Source organism: Pistacia vera, unplaced genomic scaffold, assembly GCF_008641045.1.
Source record: "Pistacia vera cultivar Batoury unplaced genomic scaffold, PisVer_v2 Contig383, whole genome shotgun sequence".
Lineage (NCBI taxonomy): Eukaryota > Viridiplantae > Streptophyta > Magnoliopsida > Sapindales > Anacardiaceae > Pistacia > Pistacia vera.
Window position 1 is genome coordinate 212,383 of NW_022196205.1, and position 27,751 is coordinate 240,133.

At 35.1% G+C, this 27,751-nt stretch overlaps 2 protein-coding genes and 1 pseudogene across 2 annotated transcripts; all 3 read right to left on the bottom strand.

Moving 5' to 3' along the window:
- Positions 1–4,620: 4,620 nt before the first annotated feature.
- On the bottom strand, positions 4,621–7,737 carry LOC116140862 (putative pentatricopeptide repeat-containing protein At1g12700, mitochondrial). Its single transcript, XM_031426438.1, has 3 exons — positions 6,038–7,737; positions 5,090–5,170; positions 4,621–4,981 (listed from the first exon to the last, which is right to left on the bottom strand). The coding sequence occupies exon 1, from the start codon at positions 7,713–7,715 to the stop codon at positions 6,090–6,092; it is 1,626 nt and encodes a 541-aa protein (XP_031282298.1). The 5' UTR covers positions 7,716–7,737; the 3' UTR covers positions 4,621–4,981; positions 5,090–5,170; positions 6,038–6,089.
- Positions 7,738–8,937: 1,200 nt separating this feature from the next.
- LOC116140863 (putative pentatricopeptide repeat-containing protein At1g12700, mitochondrial) lies at positions 8,938–15,807 on the bottom strand. The gene is made up of 2 exons (XM_031426439.1): positions 14,108–15,807; positions 8,938–8,967 (listed from the first exon to the last, which is right to left on the bottom strand). The coding sequence occupies exon 1, from the start codon at positions 15,783–15,785 to the stop codon at positions 14,160–14,162; it is 1,626 nt and encodes a 541-aa protein (XP_031282299.1). The 5' UTR covers positions 15,786–15,807; the 3' UTR covers positions 8,938–8,967; positions 14,108–14,159.
- Positions 15,808–21,838: 6,031 nt separating this feature from the next.
- LOC116140866 lies at positions 21,839–27,084 on the bottom strand (annotated as a pseudogene).
- Positions 27,085–27,751: the final 667 nt, after the last annotated feature.

A 27,751-nucleotide genomic window follows, 5' to 3' on the forward strand; every position in this document is an offset into this window, starting at 1 on the left:
CTCTCAAACTAGTGGAACACCAGCCAAAGCCCCCAGATCCCCTTTCGTTTTTGTCAAACCCAGCAAGGGGCCTGAGCAAAGGGAGAAGTCGACTGAGTCTGTGGGGTCCAGCAACCGGAACGACAACTTCCAACGACTCTCCGAGGCCGAAATACAGTTCAAAAGAGAGCGCGGGCTATGCTATCGCTGTGACGAAAAATTTGGGCCAAACCACAGGTGTAAGACCAGATCTCTGCAAGTGTTTACTCCTCTTGGATGACGAAGATGCAACCCATCAGAAATTGAGACAGAAACTGACGATGAACCTAACTGTAAAGGTAAATCTTTAGCTCTTTCGATGAACTCCTCGTGGGTATCTCTTCGGGAAAACTCTGAAGTTAAAGGCAGATTGGGGATTAGAGTGTGGTGGTGTTGGTGGATAGTGGGGCTCCCCACATTTCATTTCCCATGAGATTGTACAAAGCTAGGGTTGAAGGTGGATAAGGGGAAACCCTTTGGAGTAATGTTTGGGGATGGATGTACCATTCGGGGAGAAGGAATTTGTAGGGCATTTAGGCTGAAACTCCAGGGGCTTGATAGATCCGAGTTTTTTCCGTTTGAATTAGGAGGTGCAAACGTTGTGTTGGGAATTACATGGTTGAGTAGTTTGGAGATGTGAGTGCCATTGAAGAGTCTAACGATGGAGTTTGACTGGGAAGGAAAAGGGTAAGAGTGGCGAGGGGATCCTTTACTGGTGAAGACTGAAGTTTCACTGAAGACTATGGTCAGGTCCTTGCATTCTGCGGAACTGGCTACGTAGTGGAGTTTGGAGCCATAGGGCTGAAGGAAGATTCAGTGCAGGAGGAAACTGATCCTAAAATATTAGAGGTGATAGAAAATTATCCCCATTTGTTTGACCAAAATCCTAAACTACCTCCCCATAGGGTCCACGACCATGCCATAAAACTCCAACCAGGTTCTAAACCCCCAAATATCAGGCCATACAAATATCCGTATTTTCAGAAGAATGAAATCAAAAAGCTGGTAAGTGATCCTGAGAAGTTTCATTGCTAAGTTTTTCTTGGGAATGCTTCTCTTACTGACAGGCGAAGGAACGAATATGCCGATTAATTCAAAGTGGTGTTGAAAGTGGTGCCAAACTACTGCTTGATGGGAGGAATATAGTGGTATTTTAAACTTATTGATTATTTTTTGCTTCTTTATGACAGATCATGTTATGTACTATCAATGATTTTCTCATATCCATTTATGTTCAAAGTTGTCAATCAAATGTTATGCAAGAAGCATGAGACATGTACTGAGAAATATTAAATGATTAGAAATTACAAGAAAGTCAATTCTGATTTAGTAATAAATATATAAAGCTAGAAAGATCAAATGGTATAAAATTAAAGTTGCCCAAGTGGTCTTGTGTTCAACCCCACATTGCATCGGTTAAAGTTATAATAAGTTTATCTAGTGTTTCTTGTTGTAATTTGGATGAGATTGTGTTCGATGTATGTGCCTTGAGCTTGAAGGGGTGTCTTAGAGCTTAGACGCTATTGTTGCAACGTTATTTATAAGTTTAAGCTGAAGCTTTTTGCTGAAGTGGTAATATAAATCATTTATGAGAATATTAGAATAACATCTTATCGAAGTATTATTTCAACAAATTAATATCTTATCTTATTAAAAAGTATTAGTTTGACAACTTCATGATGACTGAAATCCCATCTATGGCTTTTACAATACACCTACTCTTAAATGGGAGCTTAAGCTCCAAAGGAGATAACTTTTGTTGATCACTCTGTCTTCATCAAAAATTTGTCATTTTTGACATATGGAAGAATAACTGAATTAAAAGAAACGAAAGAAAATAAATATAAGCCACCACCCTCCCTGGCCTGCTTTGATCAATGAAACAAGCACACTGGAACTGAAAGCTAATAGCAAACTTGTCTTTCAATTTCTCTCCAAGTGGTCTATTTTGTCATTGATTGGGTAATTTGCATTACTCAACAGCATAAAGTTTTAGAATGAAACCAGCTTGCTTTTTACGGTGACAAACAGGTTCCAGGATACGAGCATGGGAATTTTATTGGTCCCACTATCTTAACTGATGTCACAGCTGACATGGAGTGTTACAAGGTATGTTTGTTTTCTTTCTATGATACTTTGCTATGTACTCTTAAGATGTGGAAAATTTATTATTCCTAGTAGATGAAGGGATTGCGAGTTTCAAATTGGCATAAACTTAACAATACTTTACATCCTGCTTTGCAGGAGGAAATCTTCGGCCCAGTTCTTCTTTGCATGCGGGTTTGTTGATTGCTCCTTTTCTCTTTCTCTGCCTATTATGCTTCTCTTTACTTGTTATGGTAGTTCTTGACATATGTTTTTGTATCCCTCTTAACATTTAGGCTGACAGCTTGGAAGAGGCCATAAACATTGTTAACAAAAACAAGTAACTCCTTTATTATTACCCTTTTTTTAGAAGAATCAATTACAATACACTATCCCTTTTGAAATTGCATTCAAGTTGTAATTCTCTTACAGATATGGTAATGGAGCTTCTATTTTTACATCATCTGGCATAGCTGCAAGGAAATTCCATACTGAGATTGAGGCCGGGCAGGTAAAAGTCAACCCTATCGGAAATTACATTTAAATTTGACAATTATAGTTAAAAGCTGCAAGTTGTAGGTATCACTTTTCCAGCATATATTTGTCCCCTCCCCCTTTTTTCTTTGATTGAAACTAGATTGCAAGATAAAAGAAAGCACTTATTTCACTGCCAAATTAGATATTAATTTTCGGTTGAATAGCCTGCGTGCATTGGTTATATTCAAATTCTCATAATAGTAGGTTCAACCAATGTTTTAAAACCCAACCTGGCCGGTTCAATCGGGACCCAAAAGCTTCAACGGGCCGGGTTTATATTTTTCCTATTCACCCAAAAACCTAGGATTTGGGGGGATGATCAGCGAACAATTGACGGTCGGAATGTTAGGGCTTTTGAAGATAAAGTTCCGGTGAATGCAATGGTGGTGATGGAGCTGATTTCCGGTGAGTAAATCGATCGGAAATCAAACAAAACTGGCTGCGGCAACAATGGGATTTTTTCGGCGATTGGTGAGGCTAATGACGGTGGGGTGAGGTGGGTTTTGGTCGGGAGGAAGAGGGGAGTAATTTTGGTCGGAGGGTTTCTGCGTGATAACACCGGTTTGCCGGGTTTCACCCCGGGTTGGGTTTTAAAACATTGGGTTCAACCAAAGTGAGTTCATTCTGCTTGGAGTTTTATATGAAATTCCTAACAAGTTTGCTCTGATACAGGTTGGAATCAATGTGCCAATACCAGTTCCCTTGCCCTTTTTCTCATTTACGGGCTCCAAGGCATCTTTTGCAGGCGATCTTAATTTTTATGGTAAGATTTTCCTAGGAATATTTTTGCTCCTGTCTTCCCCGTCTCTACTAGATTTTTTTTCTTTTTTCTTTTTTTTTTTTTTTTGCTACTTCCATTTCACTACTTGCTTAAAGATGGTGAAATAGGGTGAATCTTATGAACTCGCGGGTTCTTAAACTGCAGGCAAGGCTGGAGTTAACTTCTACACCCAAATCAAAACAATAACTCAACAATGGAAGGATTTACCTGGTGGCAGTGGAGTTTCACTTGCAATGCCAACTTCTCAGAAGTAAACATGGTTGCAATGAGTGTAATTCTATGGCATTCTGCAATTTCTGTGAACCCTTCAGTAAATTAATACCATCTCTCTCTCTCTCTCTCTCTCTCTCTCTCTCTCTTGTATATATGCTCCTTTCGCTCTCTTTAGTTTTCTGTTTTCTTTGGTGGAATTGCAACTTAAACTGGAGCGGATAAATTCGACCAATAATAAAAATGGAATACAAAATGTTTTGCTTCAAACATGTTAAGCAATTCTGCTCTTGGAACTTGGTGACAGTGTGAGTTTTATTAAATAGCAAGACTTAAAAGGCTGATGTTTTGGTATATAAGCATGTTTAATAGGGATGCCCAGATTTTTACGTCTTCGGTGTTATAGGTTGAAGCTATTTTTCTCCAACCCTTCTTGGATGGTATGCTAAACTTGAATCAATGTCTGGATAATCGATCATATATAACTTGTCAGTTGTCATGATTTGAGGTGAACGATACATTTACTGGGACTCCTCTATAACTAGAAAGAGAATTACTACACTTATAAATTTTTTTTATAAATATTTATATACAAAGTGATGTGACAAAAAATAAAGAAGAGTGAAGCAAAACTCATTAATAATGAATGGAAGAGTGCGATTTTACAAATATCTACATTTCCTGAATTGCAATATTGGACGTAGGAAAGCCAGTAAAGGATGGATTGATAGTGAAAAAGCCCATTAAGCAAAAGAAAAGGGAGGCATTCAGGAAATGGGAACCGGGAAGAGGAAGGGGACAAAAGAAGCAAGGCTTCCAGGAAAGGTGTTGTACAGGGAGCTCCAAAAGATTGACAAGCACTTGTACCATAAGCTCTACTTGAAGGTCAGGGGAAGTGCTTTTAAATTTAATAAAATATGAACAAACTAGACAGAATATTACAGATTGAATGATAGTGTAATCAAATATTACACATTTCATAACATAAAGTAATTGAATGAAAACAGAAAAAATAACAAAACTAATACAAGTTTTATTGATTTAAAAGCTGCTTCTTCACTAAATCACCCTCCTCATTATTCAGATCAAACATTTGCAAACTTCACAAACCACTACATGGAGTGACTGAGTAATCGATGAACAAACCATTGCTTCATTCGCAAAATATCATCATGCTTTTCAAGCTGAACCAGGAAGATAAATCTTCTCAGCAACAACGGCTTTCATGGCGTCTTTCGCAGCTGCCATGACATGAACCAGATCCTTCTTCGGGCTCTTGAGTGACTCCATGTAAGCCATGCGTACCTCAGTGTTCACGTAGAATTTCGTCACACCTCTCTCTATACATCCCTGTTCAAAGCAAAAGCATACATGTTATGGATACATATTTAGTTTTTATTATTAATATTTTATTTACGGTTTTTGAATTATGAGGGATCTCGAGATGAAGAGATTTACCTTGATAAGTTCCACTGACAAACCAGAGGCTCCATGAAGCACCAAATAAACACATTTCTTCGAGCTCAAGGCATGTAGATCCTAAACATGGAAGAAAAGTGGGGAATGAGCAAACAAGTGAATGAGGATAAAGCTAGGTTCGAAGGTGAAGATATTAATCCCAGATACTAAACCGAAGTAAAGTAAATTAGTCGAACAATGAGATGTTGCAGATTATGGTTTCATGTTGATAGCGAGGGACAGGCACACTTTTTGCCAGTCAATATGTGTTGTAAAATGTTAAATACCATGGAGTTAGAACTGTTGTACTCTTCCTTTAAAGAAATTGTTGCCCGCAATCAACATATAAAACACGATTGATGGGTGAAATATGTTTAATGCATGAAGAGTTTGAACTTAATTGGCATAATGTAAAAGGTTTCTTTCTCATTACTGTTGGCGCCTTTAAGGCATTAACATCAATGTGTAGTAATCTCAACTTAACACAAAAAGCTGAAATAGAAAATGTATGACATTTATATTTCACCTTCAGCAAACTGAGTCTCAGACTGGGGCCCTTGGAGGGTATTTTCCATGGACGTTTGCGACAGACAGAGCTAAAGCATCTATACCAGTCTCATCAATGAATTCTTCAGCCTGAAATTTGATATACAGATTGTGACGATATTGACAATGTATAGCATGACTGCATGAGGAATGTTATTTTCTTAAGTACATCACATCAGAACCTGATTAATGTATACTCTTATTAAGTTCCTAGTACAAAATTGCAAAGAGTATAAAATAATTAGAGGAATCAGAATTCAGGTGAGCAAAAACAAATTGAGATAAGCAAAAAAAAAAACTTAAAAATAATATAAATGATTAAATACGTGAAGACTTATGATCAAAGGATGCAACATAGAAAAATAGAAAGTGAAAATACTGTCACTTGTAGCATAAACTTACAGACATTCACAGCATTGAAGATGGTTTTTATAGTCAAGTGCAGCAACATTTATCATGTCAACCTCTTGTTGACTTTTGAAGGAAATGAAGGAAGCAGCTCCAAACATTCACGATAATTTTCATGCTTTAAAAGTAGATCTACAACTATGGAAAATGTGGATTCATCTGGCGTTACATTTATGTCCTTCATTTTGTGAAGAAGTTCAACCACTTTAGCAGCCTCATTATTTTGTAAAAAACCTCGCATAAGAGTATTGAATGTAACAACATTTGGAGCACAACCATTCTTTTCCATATCTGATAACAAATCATATGCCTTTTGTAGTTTCCTTTCTTTACAAAACCCATGGATTAAAATGTTATACGTCACAACGTCTGGCATTAAGCCTTTTTGAGGCAACTTGTGAAATAACTCTAAAACTATTTCAAGCATTCCTCTTTTACACAACCCATCAATGAGGCTGTTAAAGATTTCAATACTAAGTTTAAACTCATAGTACTCTAAAGTACGAAACCATTTTGCTGCCTCCAGAACACAACCATTCTTGCATAGCCCATTGATCAAAATATTAAATGTAAATGAATTCGGTGCAACATTATCAAGTTTCATCTCATCAAATAGTTTCTGTGCAGCTCCAACCTTATTTGATAGAAATAGACTAGTTAACAAACCATTATATGTATATACTGTTGGTCTAATTCCCTTTGAAATCATTTCCTTGTACAGACTCATAGCATTCTCTAACTTCCTATTCTTGCCATAGGCATTGATCAAAGTGGTATAACTGACAACGTTAGGCTTACAACCCTTGCTCTCCATGGAGATTAAAATATCCCTTGCATCATCAAATCTACCAGTCAAGCAATAACCATCCATCAAACTGCTATAAATAAATGTGTTTGGTTGCAAACCTCTTTGGATCATCAATTCCAACAACCAATTAGCTTCCTCTATCTTCCCCTCCTTGCAAAACCCACTTATCATTGTATTATACGTCAGTAAATCAGGCTGCAAACCTTGATCCGCCATCTCAATAAATAAGCCTTTAGCCTCCTCCAAATTTCCCACAAAACACCAACCGTAAATTAGAGAGGTACAAATAACCACATTTGGTGTAATTCCATTATCCTTCATTTCCAGAAACAGTTCTTTCGCCTTATCTACCAAACCATCTTTGCAAAGACCGTAGATAATACTACCATATGAAACAATATTAGGTTTACAAATAACACCACCTTCACCATTCCCATTAACCATTTCTTCGTGTATCCTAAGCGCATTACTCGTATTCCCTGTCCGACACAAGCCGATAATCAAAGTCCCATACGTAATCACGTCAGGCCTAACCCCAAACACAGCCATTTTCTTGAACAAACTCATAGCCTCCGTACCCCTATTCTCCAAAGGCAAACCTTTAATCAAAGAGTTGAAAGTCACATTATCTGGGCTAAAACCCCGCCTCAAAATACTTCCAAAAACAACAAAACCATCACAAACTCGACCCACATTACAGAAGCAATTAATCAAAATATTCAAAGTAACAAGATCCGGCAACAACCCCATTGAACCCACTCGCTTGTAAAGCAAAATGACGTCTTTATAAAACTTCTTCTTAGCAAGAGCTCCAAAAAACCGGTTGAATGATGAAATCGGTGGTTTGGGTTGCATATGAATCATTAAACAAAAGAAATAGCGTGCTTCATCAGTCACATAGAATTTCGTCACACCTCTCTCTATACATCCCTTTCAAAGCAAAAGCATACATGGTATGGATAAATATTTAGTTTTATTTTATATTTATTTACGGTTTTTGAAAACGAGGGATCTCGAGGATGAAGAGATTTACCTGATAAGTTCCACTGACAAACCAGAGGCCATGAAGCACCAAATAAACACGTTCTTCGAGCACAAGGCATGTAGATCCTAAATATGGAAGAAAACTGGGAATGAGCAAACAAGTTGATGAGGATAAAGCTAGGGTCGAAGATGAAGATATTTATCCGGATACTAAACTGAAATAAAGTAAATTAGTCAAACAATGAGATGTTGCAGATTATTGTTTCATGTTGACAGCGAGGGACAGGCACACTTTCTGCCAGTCAATATGTGTTGTAAAATGTTAAATACTAGGAGTTAGAACTGCTGTACTTCTTTAAAGAAATGTTGCCTGAACCAACATATAAAACACGATTGATGGGTGAAATAACTTGATGCATGAAGAGTTTGAACTTAATTTGATAAAGTAAAAGGTTTCTTTATGAGTGTTGGCACCTTAAGGCATTAACATCAGTCTGTACTATATCAACTTAACAGAAAAAGCCGAATCTGAAATTTAGACTTCACCTTCAGCAAATCGAGCTCAGATTGGGGCCATTGGAGGGTATTTCCATGGACGTTCTCGATACACACAAGCTAAAGCATCTATAACAGTCTCATCAACAAATTCTTCAGCCTGAAATTTGATATACAGATTGTGACGATATTGACGATGTATAGCATGAGGAATGTATTTTCTTAATTGCATCGCATCAGAACCTGATTAATGTCAGTCAGCTTTGCTCATTATCTTCACAGTCAAATCATCCTCCGTTCCAACAAATCTTCCTAGTTGGCTTCTACCAGAAAATCTTTGGTGGCCAAGCACGATACCAAGCAAGATATGAAATTGTATACGAGATGTTATCCTTAAGGGAAGATGTAAACCATCAGGCATAGACTGAATCAAATCCTGTCATGGTTGGATTCATAAAAGCAATTTCAGAGCAATGGGTACTAATGAAATATTGGAATGTTGCTAAAACTGAACCATTTTGTAACAGCAAGATGAACTAATAATAGGACATTAACGGGAACTGCTTAACTCACCAACTCAAGAGCTTCCATCAACTCTTGCTTTGAATCCATGATCGAAGTGAACAGTTATGGGTACCTGTTTACATGGATAAGCAATTAACTTCTACCGTTATATATAAATGCAGTATGAAAAAAAAAATCATTCACATAGACTTTCATCATAAAATTCATTCCTATGGATTACTATAATGATTCAATTTTTCAGAGTCAGTAAATTGTTTCTTTATCGTCTTGAGTAAAACTTTCCACAAAAACCAAAACATAACAAGTGGGAGATAACAACACAAGGCCTTCATGCCAATAAGCCCCAAATGGGATAAGTTTTGTAGCAATTTTTTTCTTCAATAGCAATAGAAGGTTAATAAACATCAGTAAAGTTATAGGCAGTCAAAGAACTACGCTTGCTTTGTAGCCATTAGGATTCCTTACTTGGTTTATTGTAGTTTTGATACAACTTTATTTTAGATAAATATAGAAAATTAAGGAAAAAATTAATGTCATGATTGGATAGAGAGTTGTGTTAGAGAAAGAAAAGGGATACTACAGGGAAACATGAGATCATCTTAATTAAAGGATGAGTAAGAGCAGGAAATGAGGGAGACAGGATAAGCACCACTGTCCACAGTGCATCGTGAGCAACAACAATCAAAAACTCGATTTCTAAGATCATAACATTGCAATTTCAGTTAACAATATGAGCTGATGTTATATATCACTTGCATGCAAGCTCTACTTGAAGGGCAAGGGAAGTGCTTTTAAGAACAAAAGGGTGCTTTTGGAGATTATTCATAAGTTAAAAGAGTGAAAATGTAAGAGAGAAACAGCTTTTCCATCAGTTTGTGACCAAGAAAACTCAACAAAATTAGTTTGTAAAAATTGCTCTCATGGTTAGATAAATTGTATTTAATGCAATCCAACTAATTATGGACTAGATCAAATCAATAATGAACTCAAATCTACCTTATTCAACTTTAATTAGTTTCCACACAATAACAAACACAAACCTTTAATCAAAGAAGTCAAAGTCACAACACTTGGGCTAAAACCCCACCTCAAAAGCCTCCCGAAAACAACAAAACTATCACAAACTCGACCCACGTTACAAAAACAATTAATCAAAACATTCAAAGTAATTAAATCTGGCGACAAACCCATCGAATCCGCTTGCTTGTACAGCAAAATAACGTCTTCATAAAATTTTTTCTTAGCAAGAGCTCCAAACAACCAGTTGAATGATGAAATCGGTGGTTTGGGTTGCATATCAATCATTAAACAAAAGAAATTGCGTGCTTCATCAAGAGTGATATTACCTTGTTTACAATCTTTTTGAAGGAATTTATCAAGCCTCGCTACCTGTTCCACGTTATGTACTGAATCTTGTGGTATAGTTGTAGTCACTTTACATGAATTTGTGAATAAAGATGAGAGTTTGGTTTTCGTAACCATTTCAGAAGAAGAAGAACAACGACGAAGAAAGGTTTTGGAGGCCATTTGAGTAGCGCCGTTTGTGGAGCATCTAGGGTTCAAACTGGCTTGGTCTTTTGTGGGTTTTGAGCCTTTCACTCCCGCTCTCATTTTCCATTTGATGTAATGACACGTATCCATCTTATTTTTAAACCATATGTTTGCTATATTTTATTACAACTTTCCATTTTCTTTACGGACCAAACTTCACCCTTCATTTTTATATATTTTTTATGAGTAATACTAGTTAATAACTAATTTATAAAAATGTGTATAAAAATTATTAATTTTTTTTAAAGCATAATACATCAGTCATTTTTTTTACAGTAATGCTACAGCTACCGACGGATATATACTGAATTACGTAACTAAATCCTGATCATTGATTTATTATCAGTTAATATTAATCAACAGTCAAGATTTTATCACGTCATTCGGTGCACAAATTCGGTATAAACTTTTCGGTAACTCTATCATTTCTCTTTTTTTTTAATATGTCATTCCTCCATGCTAACTGAGTAATGCACTAAGTTTGTAAATATACATTCAAAGATACAATGAAATATTACTTTGTGTGTGATATGCATGGATGAAAGTAAAAACGGATGAAGGTTAATAAATAATATTGAATACAATGAAACATTACTATTGACCATTGAATCCAATGACAAATAAAAACTTGCAATAACCCAAGGAGTTGATCTAGGATCAAGAGGGTTTATTTCCTTTATTGAGTTCTTCGAACCTTGATGTCACCTATCAATTATAACATATTTAGTCTTTTGAGTTTATAGGTTGTTAAATGAACCTCAAAGATTAGTTAAAATAAGTATAAATTGACCCAACCATCCTGCTTATCTTCAAAAAAAACAAAAAAAAAAAATTCCTGAATTGCAGGAATGGACATAAGAAAGCCAGTAAAGGATGGATTGATAGTGAAAAAGCCCATTAAGCAAAGAGAAAAAGGGGGGCATTCAGGAAATGGAAAGAGGAAGGGGACAAAAACACAAAAGAAGCAAGGCTTCCAGCAAAGGTTTTGTACAGGGAGCTCCGAAAGACAAAGCTCTACTTGAAGCTGAAGGTCAGGGGAAGTGCTTTTAAATTTAATAAATTATGAACAAACTAGACAGAATATTACAGATTGAATGATAGTGTAATTAAATATTACACATTTCATAACATAAAGTAATTGAATGAAAACAGAAAAAATAACAAAACTAATACAAGTTTTACTGATTTAAAAGCTGCTTCTTCACTAAATCACCCTCCTCATTATTCAGATCAAACATTTGCAAACTTTACAAACCACTACATGGAGTGGCTGAGTAATCGATGAACAAACCATTGCTTCATTTGCAAAAAATCATCATGCTTTTCCAGCTGAACCAAAAAGATGCATCTTCTCAGCAACAAAGGCTTTCATGGCATCTTCCGCAGCTGCCATGACATGGACGAGATCCTTCTTTGGGCTCTTGAGTGACTACATGTAAGCCATGCGTACCTCAGTGTTCANGGTATGTTATTTAAATTACTAAATTGACCCTCTTTTAAATATTAATATAATATTATTTTTATTATTAATTTTTGAATAATTTATTTAAACCCCCAATATTTCAGATTTAGCTAAAACACCCCCGCTCATAAAAAACTTTAATTTATGATGAAATTACCCCCACCTCCTGCCGCCACCACGAACCACTGCCGGAAAATCGCCGGAGCCCCTAAAAAAGAAGAAAATTTTGTGGGAGGCTCCGGAAGGCTTCGTTATGGCCGTTTCCGGCCATATTGATGGCCGAAAGCGGCCATATCAGGCCAGATCTGGCCGGAAATGGCCAGATCTATTCTAGCCATTTCCGGCCATATCCCTGGCCATTATCGGCCAGGTCTGGACCAGATCTGGCTGTTAACGGCCACGGATCTGGCCGTTAACGGGGCCGATAATGGCCGTTTTCGGCCATCAATATGGCCGAAAACGGCCATAACGAAGCTCCCCGGAGCCTCCCACAGAATTTTCTTCTTCATTAGGGACTCCGGCGATTTTCCGGCGGTGGTCCATGGTGGTTGGCCTGCTGTCGGCATGGTGGCTGGGTGGCAGTGGTGGTGGTAGCTGGGTGGCTGTGGTGGTCAGTAAATAATTTTAAATATAAGGGTATTATTGTCCAAAATTTCAATTAAACAAGGGTAAAATTGAAATAGGATATTAATGTAAATTTGTTTTAAAGTAGGGGTATTATTGTCTAAAATTTTTATTAATAAGGGATAAAATTGTAACAAAAAAAGATAACCCTGGTAATCTCAGAATACCTAAGAAAATGGAGGTAATCAGATTACCTCTGATATTACTAATAGTAACCACTATTGGTATTTGAAGATTACCGGTATCTGATATTACTTGACAACCAAACATGGTAATCAAGTAATATAAGATGACATTACCCCAGTAATCCCACTTAACCCCCAACCAAACGCCCCCTAATAATCTTATAATACCTAAGAAAATAGAGGTAATCAAATTACCTCCAATATTACCAATAGTAAACACTATTGGTATTTGGAGATTACCGGTATCTTATATTACTTGACAACAAAATATGATAATCAATTAATATAAGATGATTTAATCCCAATAATCCCACATAACCCCCAACCAGACGCCCCCTAAAGGTATATTTGTTATTTTTCATACATAAAGAGGATTAATGTAATTAACTCTTTTATGTTAAAAAAATCGTATATTAGTTTTACAAATCTTTGTGCTTTCTGCTATAGGAAAATCCCTAAATCAAATATCAATTTGTACGTTTTGTACATCATGTCAGTATGAAAAGAAAAGGATATGTGATATTAACTTAATTATTGAAGAATTTACGAAGATTGCCTTAATGTAACGATCATATAAATATCAATATATCTTTAATAATATCAATGATAAAATTCATTCCCTATATATTAATTTGTTCAATTCGATATTTGTATTACTCTCATTCATTTTTGAAATGAAGCTGTGCCAAAGAAAAGGACTTAAAAAATAAGTGAATCCTGTTGAAAAATGGCTTTTAGCAAAATCAAATGGGGTAAAAATGATAATGGAGAAAGGTTTAGGGACTTATATGTAATAGGCCAAGAAAAGGTTGTTTGTCCCACATTGATTAGGATTGAAAAGTGGGAAACTTTTGGGGCCTATATATAAGGACCCATATCATTGTTATTAGGTATCCCAAGTTGTAATTCCATTATATTTCTTTTGTTTAGGGTTCTTTCTTTAAGGACCTTTTAGTTTGCAAGTTTTATTGTATCTCCCCTTTGTTTTGGGTATTTGTTGTATTGCCCAAATATTTGTAATATTGTTTGGAGATAGTGGAGTTTTCTTTTGCAGCGCCCGAGGACGTAGGTTTTAATACCAAACCTCGTTAATTCCTGGTATTCTTTATTTTTGCATTTAATTTTGGCAATTTATTTATGCTTTACTACTTGTTATTATTATATTCAATAGCTAGCGTTAGAGTTTATGTTTCCGTTGCATAACAATTGGTATCAGAGCCTAGGTTTAGGACAGCGAGTAGCTATTTGTATGGTTATATGCATGTCTAGGAAAATTCTGTNGAATTCAGGTGAGCAAAAACAAATTGAGATAAGCAAAAAAAAAAACTTAAAAATAATATAAATGATTAAATACGTGAAGACTTATGATCAAAGGATGCAACATAGAAAAATAGAAAGTGAAAATACTGTCACTTGTAGCATAAACTTACAGACATTCACAGCATTGAAGATGGTTTTTATAGTCAAGTGCAGCAACATTTATCATGTCAACCTCTTGTTGACTTTTGAAGGAAATGAAGGAAGCAGCTCCAAACATTCACGATAATTTTCATGCTTTAAAAGTAGATCTACAACTATGGAAAATGTGGATTCATCTGGCGTTACATTTTTGTCCTTCATTTTGTGAAGAAGTTCAACCACTTTAGCAGCCTCATTATTTTGTAAAAAACCTCGCATAAGAGTATTGAATGTAACAACATTTGGAGCACAACCATTCTTTTCCATATCTGATAACAAATCATATGCCTTTTGTAGTTTCCTTTCTTTACAAAACCCATGGATTAAAATGTTATACGTCACAACGTCTGGCATTAAGCCTTTTTGAGGCAACTTGTGAAATAACTCTAAAACTATTTCAAGCATTCCTCTTTTACACAACCCATCAATGAGGCTGTTAAAGATTTCAATACTAAGTTTAAACTCATAGTACTCTAAAGTACGAAACCATTTTGCTGCCTCCAGAACACAACCATTCTTGCATAGCCCATTGATCAAAATATTAAATGTAAATGAATTCGGTGCAACATTATCAAGTTTCATCTCATCAAATAGTTTCTGTGCAGCTCCAACCTTATTTGATAGAAATAGACTAGTTAACAAACCATTATATGTATATACTGTTGGTCTAATTCCCTTTGAAATCATTTCCTTGTACAGACTCATAGCATTCTCTAACTTCCTATTCTTGCCATAGGCATTGATCAAAGTGGTATAACTGACAACGTTAGGCTTACAACCCTTGCTCTCCATGGAGATTAAAATATCCCTTGCATCATCAAATCTACCAGTCAAGCAATAACCATCCATCAAACTGCTATAAATAAATGTGTTTGGTTGCAAACCTCTTTGGATCATCAATTCCAACAACCAATTAGCTTCCTCTATCTTCCCCTCCTTGCAAAACCCACTTATCATTGTATTATAAGTCAGTAAATCAGGCTGCAAACCTTGATCCGCCATCTCAATAAATAAGCCTTTAGCCTCCTCCAAATTTCCCACAAAACACCAACCGTAAATTAGAGAGGTACAAATAACCACATTTGGTGTAATTCCATTATCCTTCATTTCCAGAAACAGTTCTTTCGCTTTATCTACCAAACCATCTTTGCAAAGACCGTAGATAATACTACCATAAGAAACAATATTAGGTTTACAAATAACACCCCCTTCACCATTCCCATTAACCATTTCTTCGTGTATCCTAAGCGCATTACTCGTATTCCCTGTCCGACACAAGCCGATAATCAAAGTGGCATACGTAATCACGTCAGGCCTAACCCCAAACACAGCCATTTTCTTGAACAAACTCATAGCCTCCGTACCCCTATTCTCCAAAGGCAAACCTTTAATCAAAGAGTTGAAAGTCACATTATCTGGGCTAAAACCCCGCCTCAAAATACTTCCAAAAACAACAAAACCATCACAAACTCGACCCACATTACAGAAGCAATTAATCAAAATATTCAAAGTAACAAGATCCGGCAACAACCCCATTGAACCCACTCGCTTGTAAAGCAAAATGACGTCTTTATAAAACTTCTTCTTAGCAAGAGCTCCAAAAAACCGGTTGAATGATGAAATCGGTGGTTTGGGTTGCATATGAATCATTAAACAAAAGAAATAGCGTGCTTCATCAGGAGTGATATTACCTTCCTTACAGTCTTTCTGAAGAAATTTATCAAGCCTCGCTACCTCTTCAACGTCATGTACTGAATCTTGTGGCATAGTTGTAGCCACTTTACATGAATTGGTGAATAAAGATGAGAGTTTTGTTTTCGTAACCGTTTCAGAAGAAGAAGAACAACGACGAAGAAAGGTTTTGGACGCCATTTGAGTAGCGACTTTGTGGACTATCCACTATCTAGGGTTCAAACTGGCTTAGTCTTTTTATCTGAAACCGGAAAGTAACAGTGGGATAAAATATATTTATCTGAAACCTGTAGGGTTCCCATGTAATTATCCAGACACTTTGAGCCTTTCAGTCCCTCTCTCATTCTATCTTTAATGTAATATTGTAATGACACGTATTAACCTTTACTCTTCATCTTATTTATAAACCATATTTGCTATATTATATTACAACTTTGCCATTTTCTTTATTTTTAAACATACAATTTTGTTTATTTTTAATAGGTTACAAAAAATTGAATATGAATAAAATTAAACAATTTTTTTATCATTTTTTTTGGAAGAATAATATAAAACAAATCATTAATTTCAAATCAAATCAAAAGCTTATTTTTAATAATATATTTTTTATTTACATTTTTATCTTAATAAAAATTGAAAATGGGGGCTTAATAGAAAATATGTGGGGGATATTTAGCATTACTCTTTATTGTATGATTAAAAATTTTATTATTAATACCATTTACACCTTTATGTTGAAAAGAATGTAAAAATGTAATAAGTTTGTAAATATAATAACTAATTTATAAAAATGTGTACAAAAATAATTAATTTGTTTTAAAGCATAATATCGTGTCGTTTTTTTTAAAGATGTTATTCGTACATACTAATTGAATAATGTACCAAGTTTGTAAATATACATTCAAAGACACAATAAAGCATTACTTTGTTCGCGTTATGTACGAACGAAAGTAAATATGAATACATTCTTGAATATATTTCTTATCCACAGATGAAAGTAATTAAATAATTTTGAATACAATGAAGCATTACTATTGACTATAATCCAATGTTAGAATGACAATCAAGAACATTTACTCTATTCATTGAGTTCCTGTGTTCAAACTTTTGAGTTACCTATTACAATAATATTTTAGTTTATTTAGTCTTTTAGGTTTGTAGGGTGTTTAATTAACCCAGACGATTAGCTGAAGTGCGCATAAACTAACCCAAACACCCCGATAACCTAAAACGTTGGTCTCTTGTTTTTTTCTTCCTCCATGCAAGATTATCCCAATTTCAACCAATTTTGTAGCCTGGTTCCTCTATCGATAGATTGGAAACTCAAATTCCTTTCACCATTTCGAGAATCACCCTCCGTAGCTATAAACATCGACCTTAGAAGTAATACGAAGATTCATAGCTCACTCTAGAGCTATGTAACCCTTTGTACTGCAAATCTTAGAGAATTCTAAAGTTTATTTGCATAGATGTAGTTAAATAAATATACATGTAACATAAAGTTTTTAACTTAAAAAATAATGAGTTGTTGAGAGAGTTAACAAAAACGTGCTGAAAATATATTATAAGAAAAATATATACATTATTTTATAAACATTTAATATCAAATATTTTAAGGGTAAAGTCGTAATTTAACCAAAACTCGATAATACAAAATACAATATAATAGCATGTCTAGTGACGCCACGTGTTGGCAGCCCAACTCTAATCAACACATTAGTGGAGGAGCCAAGAATTAAAATGACTTTAAATTATGAAACACATTATTCTTTTAAGTTATTAATTCAATAAAACCATCATCATGCTTTTCCAGCTGAACCAAAAAGATGCATCTTCTCAGCAACAACGGCTTTCATGGCGTCTTTCGCAGCTGCCATGACATGGACCAGATCCTTCTTCGGGCTCTTGAGTGACTCCATGTAAGCCAGGTAATGAGTGCAAGTGGCAGATCACCACACTCTTTCGTCACAGTTTCATTTAACTCATCGAATAGGAGGATGACTTTCAAGGGTGTCGGCTTCTACCTTCTTTTGGAAAAATTCCCAAGCTTCCTTATGTTTCAAAAACTCCACTCTTGACTTCTTCTCAGCACCCATTTTGCCAAAAACCTCGAGACTACGAGCAGTGAAGATTACCATGGATGAATTTTTTGGAGTTGGATGAGGAATACCTATCTTAATTAAGTCCACTTTCTCCTAAATATCATCCCATGATATTACAAACTTCTTCTTGTTAAAAAATTTGAAGATATCCAAAGCTTTCTCATCAAGTTCTTTACTTTTCCACGACTTGTTAAACGAAACTATCTTTTTCCCAATGCTATCTCGAATCCCCCCCGATTTGCAGATTTTTGGAAACCACAACCCAAATCCCAATATCGAAATTGCTGGGTGTATCAAGAAATTTGTTATTGATCTTCGTTAACAGGGTTGTTTTGCCAACACCCTCCATGCCATATAGGCCAATAGTTCCAACATTTTCTTCAGCAAAGCATCCCAAACTTCATCAAATGTTGATTGTTGACCTACTATTGTTTGCTGACTACGTCTTTCTTCCATGGCTGCTCCACACTCTGAGCCACCACTTTGAAAGTTCTTTCACCTTTCAAAGTTGTCACTGTTGGTCTAATATATGTTAAGCCCTCGTCTACTAGTTTAAGCTTTTAGGTGAGATAATGACTCAATGGTGCTGTCTTGACAACCTCAAAATCAGATGAACGAGGATTTCCAATAATAACTGTTCTTTTGTCACTTTTTCGGTTTAACGTAGAGGAAAGCTCTTTTGCAGAGCACAAAATCCATGTCAACACCTCTGTAAATCCATTCATCGCAATCTCCAATCTTATAAGATCACTGAACTCATTCAAGGAGAGTGGCTTCACAGATTCATACTTTGCTGCTGGAATGTTATCGTACCTATAAGCAATTGCAACATCCTCCATAACATCACATGGGTGCAGAACCATGGTTATCAAATCGTGTATCGTATCGTGTATCGAAAACCTAATTTTTTGAATCGTGTATCGCGTATCGTATCGTAAGATACACCTTTTTCAAAAAAAATTAATAAAATAATCAAAATTTTCTAAAAATTAATATCATCCCCAAGATTAATTAAATAATTTTGTGGTATTATTGGCTTTAAATTATGGTATTACATAATCAAAATTAATCACAAAATTCCAAGATCAATGTTAATATCTAGATCTCCACTTATATTATTATTATCATGTAAAATGGACAATACATATTCCTCTTCACTTTCTCCATGCAAAATAGGTAAATTTGGACAGATTTTAGTGAATTGGGTTGGGTGACCCGGTTTCGACCTGAAATTTTTTTTGGACCTTTGGCCCAAATTAATAAAGTCGTATCGATTTATATCGATGTTTTTAAGGATACATATCGTATCGTATGATACATATCAACGTATCGAAAGGTTTAGGATACACTATCTGATACCTATCGTTGGCGACTTGTATCGAATCGTATCGTATGATACGTATCGGGTATCGTAGGATGCTAATAACCATATGCAGAACATCACTTCTTGTTGGAGGCACAAGTACATTAATATTGCATTCATTATCACATGATACAACAGTTTCGGCACTTAACTGCTTTCTGTTCAACAAGCTAGTGGCCTCTTCTGCCCCCAAAGAGATTCCAATTGTACCATTGATATAAGATACTGGAACTTCCATACTAAAGAATGACAAATCAGGATAAACATATGACTTCCCATCAGCATATACAATGAACACATTCTTGGTCTTTAGAGTGATCGCCGAATGAGCACCATTAATAATTGGTGGTAAAGACAGTATAGTTCTTTTCTGGTCATATAAGACAGTATTCTGGTGAGCTCTTGGTTATGTGCAAATACTTTTTCAAATAATCGAATTTGATTTTCCGTCAAGCATATAAGATAGTACATTCGTATATATTGAAATCAGTGCATAGAGAACAAAACGTGACCCAACTTACTATGAATTAATATGTAAACCTCTTAAATCTTAATTAAAAAGANTCTCATCAAGTTCTTTACTTTTCCACGACTTGTTAAACGAAACTATCTTTTTCCCAATGCTATCTCGAATCCCCCCCGATTTGCAGATTTTTGGAAACCACAACCCAAATCCCAATATCGAAATTGCTGGGTGTATCAAGAAATTTGTTATTGATCTTCGTTAACAGGGTTGTTTTGCCAACACCCTCCATGCCATATAGGCCAATAGTTCCAACATTTTCTTCAGCAAAGCATCCCAAACTTCATCAAATGTTGATTGTTGACCTACTATTGTTTGCTGACTACGTCTTTCTTCCATGGCTGCTCCACACTCTGAGCCACCACTTTGAAAGTTCTTTCACCTTTCAAAGTTGTCACTGTTGGTCTAATATATGTTAAGCCCTCGTCTACTAGTTTAAGCTTTTAGGTGAGATAATGACTCAATGGTGCTGTCTTGACAACCTCAAAATCAGATGAACGAGGATTTCCAATAATAACTGTTCTTTTGTCACTTTTTCGGTTTAACGTAGAGGAAAGCTCTTTTGCAGAGCACAAAATCCATGTCAACACCTCTGTAAATCCATTCATCGCAATCTCCAATCTTATAAGATCACTGAACTCATTCAAGGAGAGTGGCTTCACAGATTCATACTTTGCTGCTGGAATGTTATCGTACCTATAAGCAATTGCAACATCCTCCATAACATCACATGGGTGCAGAACCATGGTTATCAAATCGTGTATCGTATCGTGTATCGAAAACCTAATTTTTTGAATCGTGTATCGCGTATCGTATCGTAAGATACACCTTTTTCAAAAAAAATTAATAAAATAATCAAAATTTTCTAAAAATTAATATCATCCCCAAGATTAATTAAATAATTTTGTGGTATTATTGGCTTTAAATTATGGTATTACATAATCAAAATTAATCACAAAATTCCAAGATCAATGTTAATATCTAGATCTCCACTTATATTATTATTATCATGTAAAATGGACAATACATATTCCTCTTCACTTTCTCCATGCAAAATAGGTAAATTTGGACAGATTTTAGTGAATTGGGTTGGGTGACCCGGTTTCGACCTGAAATTTTTTTTGGACCTTTGGCCCAAATTAATAAAGTCGTATCGATTTATATCGATGTTTTTAAGGATACATATCGTATCGTATGATACATATCAACGTATCGAAAGGTTTAGGATACACTATCTGATACCTATCGTTGGCGACTTGTATCGAATCGTATCGTATGATACGTATCGGGTATCGTAGGATGCTAATAACCATATGCAGAACATCACTTCTTGTTGGAGGCACAAGTACATTAATATTGCATTCATTATCACATGATACAACAGTTTCGGCACTTAACTGCTTTCTGTTCAACAAGCTAGTGGCCTCTTCTGCCCCCAAAGAGATTCCAATTGTACCATTGATATAAGATACTGGAACTTCCATACTAAAGAATGACAAATCAGGATAAACATATGACTTCCCATCAGCATATACAATGAACACATTCTTGGTCTTTAGAGTGATCGCCGAATGAGCACCATTAATAATTGGTGGTAAAGACAGTATAGTTCTTTTCTGGTCATATAAGACAGTATTCTGGTGAGCTCTTGGTTATGTGCAAATACTTTTTCAAATAATCGAATTTGATTTTCCGTCAAGCATATAAGATGGTACATTCGTATATATTGAGATCAGTGCATAGAGAACAAAACGTGACCCAACTTACTGTGAATTAATATGTAAACCTCTTAAATCTTAATTAAAAAGAATAGAGTCTAACCTTTAAATCTCAAGGATGCGAGAAAATTTGCAATGTGATAGCAAACTCTCTGATGCAAATTCAAGATAGGAGAATCTATCCTTATACTTCATCAACAGAGAAAAAAAATAAAAAATAAAAAAATAAAATACTCACTTAACCTCGTAGCAAATGGGTGAGTAACAATACTTTACAATGATGAAAATGCAAATTTTATACCACACGACTCCCATTCTCACATGAAATTATTAGAAAGATAGTAAATGTAATTAATTAATTACTAGAAATTATTAATAATTCAAATCTCCATTGAAACAGGAGAAAAAAATATCTTTAGTTGCTTGATCCTCCCATTGAAGCTCTTTCCACCAGTGCTTCTCTCCAAAAATAGAAAAACTGCAGTTCTTTGTGATGTGAGCATGGAATGGAAGCTTCTCTAGCTCTGGGCAGTCACTTACCATAATGCTGCTAAACTGTGGAAAAGGCAAGCATTTCCCATAGATACTTTTCAAATTCTGCAGAGAATTTAGGTCAAGAGATTCTAGTTTTGCAAAAGGGTTTAGATTGTGTATTATCTCTGGATCGCCACCCAATTTTCCAAAACAAACAATTTCTTCCAGATTAAAGCAACGTGCTATCCGAACAAGCTTGAGGTTTTGAGCAAAAACAAGCCAACTCACCTCCCTCAATTTTGAGCAGCCACTTATATTAACAAAACAAGGCTATAGAAAGTATGTGGTTTTCGTATTACCCTTTGGTAATCAATTCCCAACTCTTCCAACTTCTTACATTCTGCAATAGATACGACTTCAAGATCCCTCATGTCTGCCAGAGAGAAGACACTAAGCGACTTGGCGTCTTCTAAGTAGAAAAGGCTTAGAGCTCGAGTACAACTCTGTAATTTGTGGGAGGCCAGGAATCTATTGAGGGCATAAAAACTTTTTAAAGTGATGATCAACTCATACAAATGTGTTAGACAAAGCAATTCCTCAATCAAAAATACACAACCACCAAATAGAACGCTATCTTTTGCAACTGATTTAGGAGTTCCAAAGCTATAAATTCCCAGTACACGTAACCCTGAGAAACTAGAAATCAATTGCAGTGGAATCACCTGGAGATTGCGTGTATCATCCAAGATCAAACATTTAAGATTTACCAAAGCCTTCAACTCCTTAGGTAACTCTTTTATGGCAGTCCTTGATACATCAAGACGTTGCAGTGAAACCAATTTTGAAATTTCTGATGGTAATTCTGTCAAATTTATGTTGTTTGACAAATTTAAAACGTTCAGAGAAGGCATAAATTGGAAGAAACCCCTCGTAATCACTCTTAAATCATTACTATTTAAGAACAAAGTCAGAAGTTGACGGGAACAAGGAGTAATTGATATTTTCTGAATTTGATTTTTCGTCAAGCATATCCTTCTTACTCCCTCCCATTTTCCAATTTCCGGAACTTCAGTTAATTGAAGGCCTGTCTCAACCAAAAAAATTTTGTTTTTCCCTCTCTGTGTCACATGCTATCCACAAACACATATCACGAATCACATCATACATTTTTATGAAACGGTTGTCTTCCACTTCTTCTAATAAACAGGCACGAAGAAGAATACCAATAACATGATATCCTTCATTTTGTACTTCACTGCTGACATTTTCACCTAAAAGTCCCTCACTCATCCAATGATTTATTAAGCCCCTTTTCAAGATTCTATAGTCTTCTGAAAATAGACTACAGTACAAGAGACAAGTCTAATGCTATCATTAGGTGAATTATCATAACTAAATTTTAAAAGATGATATACTTCTACTTCCATGCCTGCAAATTTGGAAGATCGACTCCTTAAAACTTCAATTGCATATTCCCATTCTTGATACATTGTCTTAGAAGCCATAGCCCGACCAATGGTAATCAAAGCAAGCGGTAAACCACCACACTCTTTAGTCACTGTTTTAGCTAACTCATAAATACGAGGATGACTTTCTAGGGTTTCATTTCCGACCTTCTTTTGAAATAATTCCCAAGCTTCCTTATATGTCAAACACTCCACGTTGAACTTCTTGTTAGCATCCATCTTGCCACAAACCTCAAGCTTACGAGTTGTAAATATTACCTTGGATGAATTTTTGGGAGTTGGAATACCTAATTTAATTTAGTCAACCCTCTCCCAAATACCATCCAACAATATCACGAACTTCTTCTGGTTCAAAACTTGGAAGATATCGAGAGTCTTCTCATCAAATGCTTTATTTTGCCACAACTCATGGAACAAACCAATCTTTTTGCCGATAGTATCTTGAATACTCCCAAGTTGCAAATTTTTAGAAACTACTAACCAAATCACAACATCATAATCATTTGGTGATTGAAGAAATTTGTTGTTGATTTGGGTTAATAGGGTTGTTTTGCCGACTCCCCCCATGCCATATAAGCCAATAATTCCAACTTGTTCTTCTCCAAGGCACCTCCAAGCTTTATTAAAAGTTGACTGTAGACCCACTTGAACGAAATAGAGGCAACAACAGAAACAAAATATAACAGCAAAACAAATCAAACAGTAAACACAGAAAATAATACGCGCGATTTACCCTGGTTTACCCAATGTGGGCTACGTCCAGCTGAGTCAATATTATTGCAATATGTCTCACCTCTATCGTTTACAATGAATGAATTGCCCTATGATTTGTTATCACTCCCATAACAAGAGAAAAGTATGTTTATATACTAGGTTTAAGAGACTAAACCTAGTTTTACGAGGATTCCTATTCCTAAGCCCAGGTTTAAGAGACTAAACTTAGTTTTACAAGGATTCATATTCCTAAGTCCAACCTAATAAGGAATTAGTAACTTAAAAGAAATCCTACAGCGGTTATACATGGAAAAGCCCAAAACCACCTACGGGCTCGGGGGCGTTGCCCCCGTGACCCCNACCTTCCTCATCAGATCTTCCCTTGCTTCAACTAGCTTTTGCAATTCAGCATGCAAAGTATCAAGATTATCTTCGAGATTACATTGATATATGCTGCTGTTTTAGAAATGCAATTTTTGCAAAGAAGGAAAACAGAATCAAGTGATATTGTAACAGAGATGCAGTTACCCATATTTTTTTAAAAGGTCTCAACAAAGTAAGAAGATTGATGAGTATGATACTAAAGAGTACGCTTCACAGGTTAATTAAGAAAAACTTGTGGTCTAGACTCTAGAATCAAGATGATCTTTCTCAAGTGAACGAATCATTGATAATTTTTAGCTGTTCACTCGTCCTTTAATACTTTGGTTAGAAATTTTTTTGGCCACTCACTTATAAAAATCAAAGCGGATATCTTCAAGGTGCAGCTTCTATGAACCAGAAATTATTGAGATAAACTGATTAATTGCTGCGGTCCAATGACAATATCATCCAGCTCTTTACCTCTATTGTCCAAGGTTAAAAAATGCTTTAAAAAACAGGGAGGAAAATACTTATATTGAGATAATTTTTATTATCCTTAGAAATTAACCTTACAAATGAGTGGAAATTTTTTTTTTTTTTTTTAATGTTAATCTATTAATTCTAATAATTTCTCTTATGTTTCTGCCCAATACTTAGGCTTTATTGATTCTTCGCCCTTTTTTTAAAAGCAAGGTGTTTAGGCTAACTTGCTTGTAGCTTGACTAATCTCTCTTATAAGTAGTTAGCACAGCATCCTACCATCATGATTGTTAGGAGATCATATAACAGAAAACATACTTTCGAGATTAATAATATAAGAATAAAATCATATCACACAAAGAGACACGATATTGTGTGGTTCGGGATAACCTGCCTACATCCACAGATAAGAGAAATTTATTATAGTTTTATGAACATGATATATAAAAATACGCAACACTATAAACCTGATACATAATTAACAGAGCGGAAACAATCCTAGTTTTTAACTGCGCTCAACCCAGTATGTAGAGCAGAAACAATCTCAGTTTCTAAGATACTCTATTTATAGTGCTTAACAACCCTTACATCAATCAAATACCCTGTGTTCTCACATTCTCTCATAACTTTGAATTGGTTTTCACTCATATATTTATAGATGGTATATAACATATTATTTTCCTAATAGAATTCATATTTCAATTCCTATTAGGACTCTTAAATTATATTCCTATTTAGAATTATATTCTTTACTAAGTAGTTTTCTTAAAAACATACAATTTTACATGGAAACAAATAGGAAAGCAAACCACAATGTCTCAATAATGATCACCTACTTAAATCTTGGGAGCTAGGGAGATTCAACATGAGATTAATTGATTCTTTTTTAAATTTATAAATTACTGAAACCCAATTGATCCACCAAGTTTAATAACTTAGAAGTATGAGTGAAAGATCTGGGAAGAACAGTACAATTTAAGTTGTCAACCGCAGGATTATCCTACTTATCACTGAGTAATAAGATTCAAGCTTCAGCTTCATAGATAAGATGTATTCTATGTCTAATGGAGCAAACGAGGGCATGCATCTCCAAGTGTCTTTTTTCCTTGTACTGTACCACTCATATTATGAATTACATTCTGTTTTGTCTACTTAATTGTTTGAGTTGAAATTTTATTAAATGTCAATTTCCTGGCTAAAATTGAGTCCTAGATTTCTCCCTACAATCACCAAAAGAAACTAACTTTGGAATCGGATGTTAAACCTAAACGATCCTTGTTGAGAAGGGGGAAGAAATTGCTTATGGCAGTTGCTCCTTTTGGGATTATTTAAGCTTCTTATTTGGGCTTTCATTATTGGCCCGTACTTCCCTCATTTGGGCCTTTTAGCATGTTGATTTGTTCCCAACAAACATTAGTGATAGAAAGAACAAAATTCTATTACACTTTAAATAATTTTTTACAATGACAAAATTGATATTATTTGGGGATTATTAGGGCGATCGAATATACAAATCCAAATTGATATGTTAGGACTTTCCTAGGGCTCTTATTTGATTTAATGATACAATAACTTGATGATTTTATAAGGGTGCACTCTTAAAGCATAGAACCCTGAAAACCTGTTATAGAGTATGTGAATAAAATATGATTTTCACATGAGTAATACTTTAGATAAAAATCTAAAATCAATTTACTTCTTATTTATACCAAAAAATATAGTTGTTGGCCATTATGGGGTATAATAAAATAAATCATAAAAACCCATATGAAACTCCCATCGAAAAAAATGAAACAAAAACTCCAATTGATAACCTTGCACCCTTGTAAGCCAGCTACACTTTGTTCAGCGCTGCTTCCATTGTTGTTCAGCAATGAATATGATAACCTTCATCAGTATATCGTTCTTTGTTTCGATTAAATCTTCCAGTTCAATTCGCAAGGCATGAAGATCATCGTCGAGATTACATTGATATGTTGCTTTTTTAGTAATGCAATTTTGGCAAAAGAGAAAACCGAATCAAATGATATTGAGACTGAGATGAAGTTACCCATTCTTGTCAAAGATTTCAGCAGACAAAATTAAAGAACATCAATTTGTATGATGAAAAAAATATTATGCTTCAAAGTTTAATACATGTATTGACTTATTTTATAGTTTTATGCCCGAGATATTATCACTTCCCTTTTTGGGTCAGCCTTATTTCTTATAATCATCTATACTTTCAAAAATTATATCTACTTTTTTTTTTTTTTTTTTTTTTGTGACGAATAATGTGATACTAATTTGACATGTTAATATTATGAGACAACTGATTTTCATAGATAAGATGAATTCTATCCCAACAATCCATAAAATATCTGTCCACTTCTTCACTAAAATGTAAAAAAAAAAAAATTATAATGTTTAATTATCCGGTTTATCTTCTGAAAAATCTGAGACCTCAACTATTTACATAAAACACCCCTTTTATATATACTGAGAAAGTATATTATATATCATTTTATATTGCATTGAACAAGGACCAAAACTGATATTCAATATCAATGTTTTATACCCGGACTGAGCCTTGACCTGGTCAAAGGGTCGGCCCTCAGCTTGGGCAATCCAACCCTATCAAGGGGTTGACCCCCAGCTTGGGCAGTCCTATCTGGTCAAGGGGTCGACCCTCGGCTTGGGCAATCCAACCCGGTCGGACTGATGATGTAAGCATGAAACCTT

What these genes read in the sequence shown, in the direction of transcription:
- LOC116140862 (XM_031426438.1), bottom strand. Translation starts at nt 7,715, where the DNA reads ATGATTCATATGCAACCCAAACCACCGATTTCATCATTCAACCGGTTT.
- LOC116140863 (XM_031426439.1), bottom strand. Translation starts at nt 15,785, where the DNA reads ATGATTCATATGCAACCCAAACCACCGATTTCATCATTCAACCGGTTT.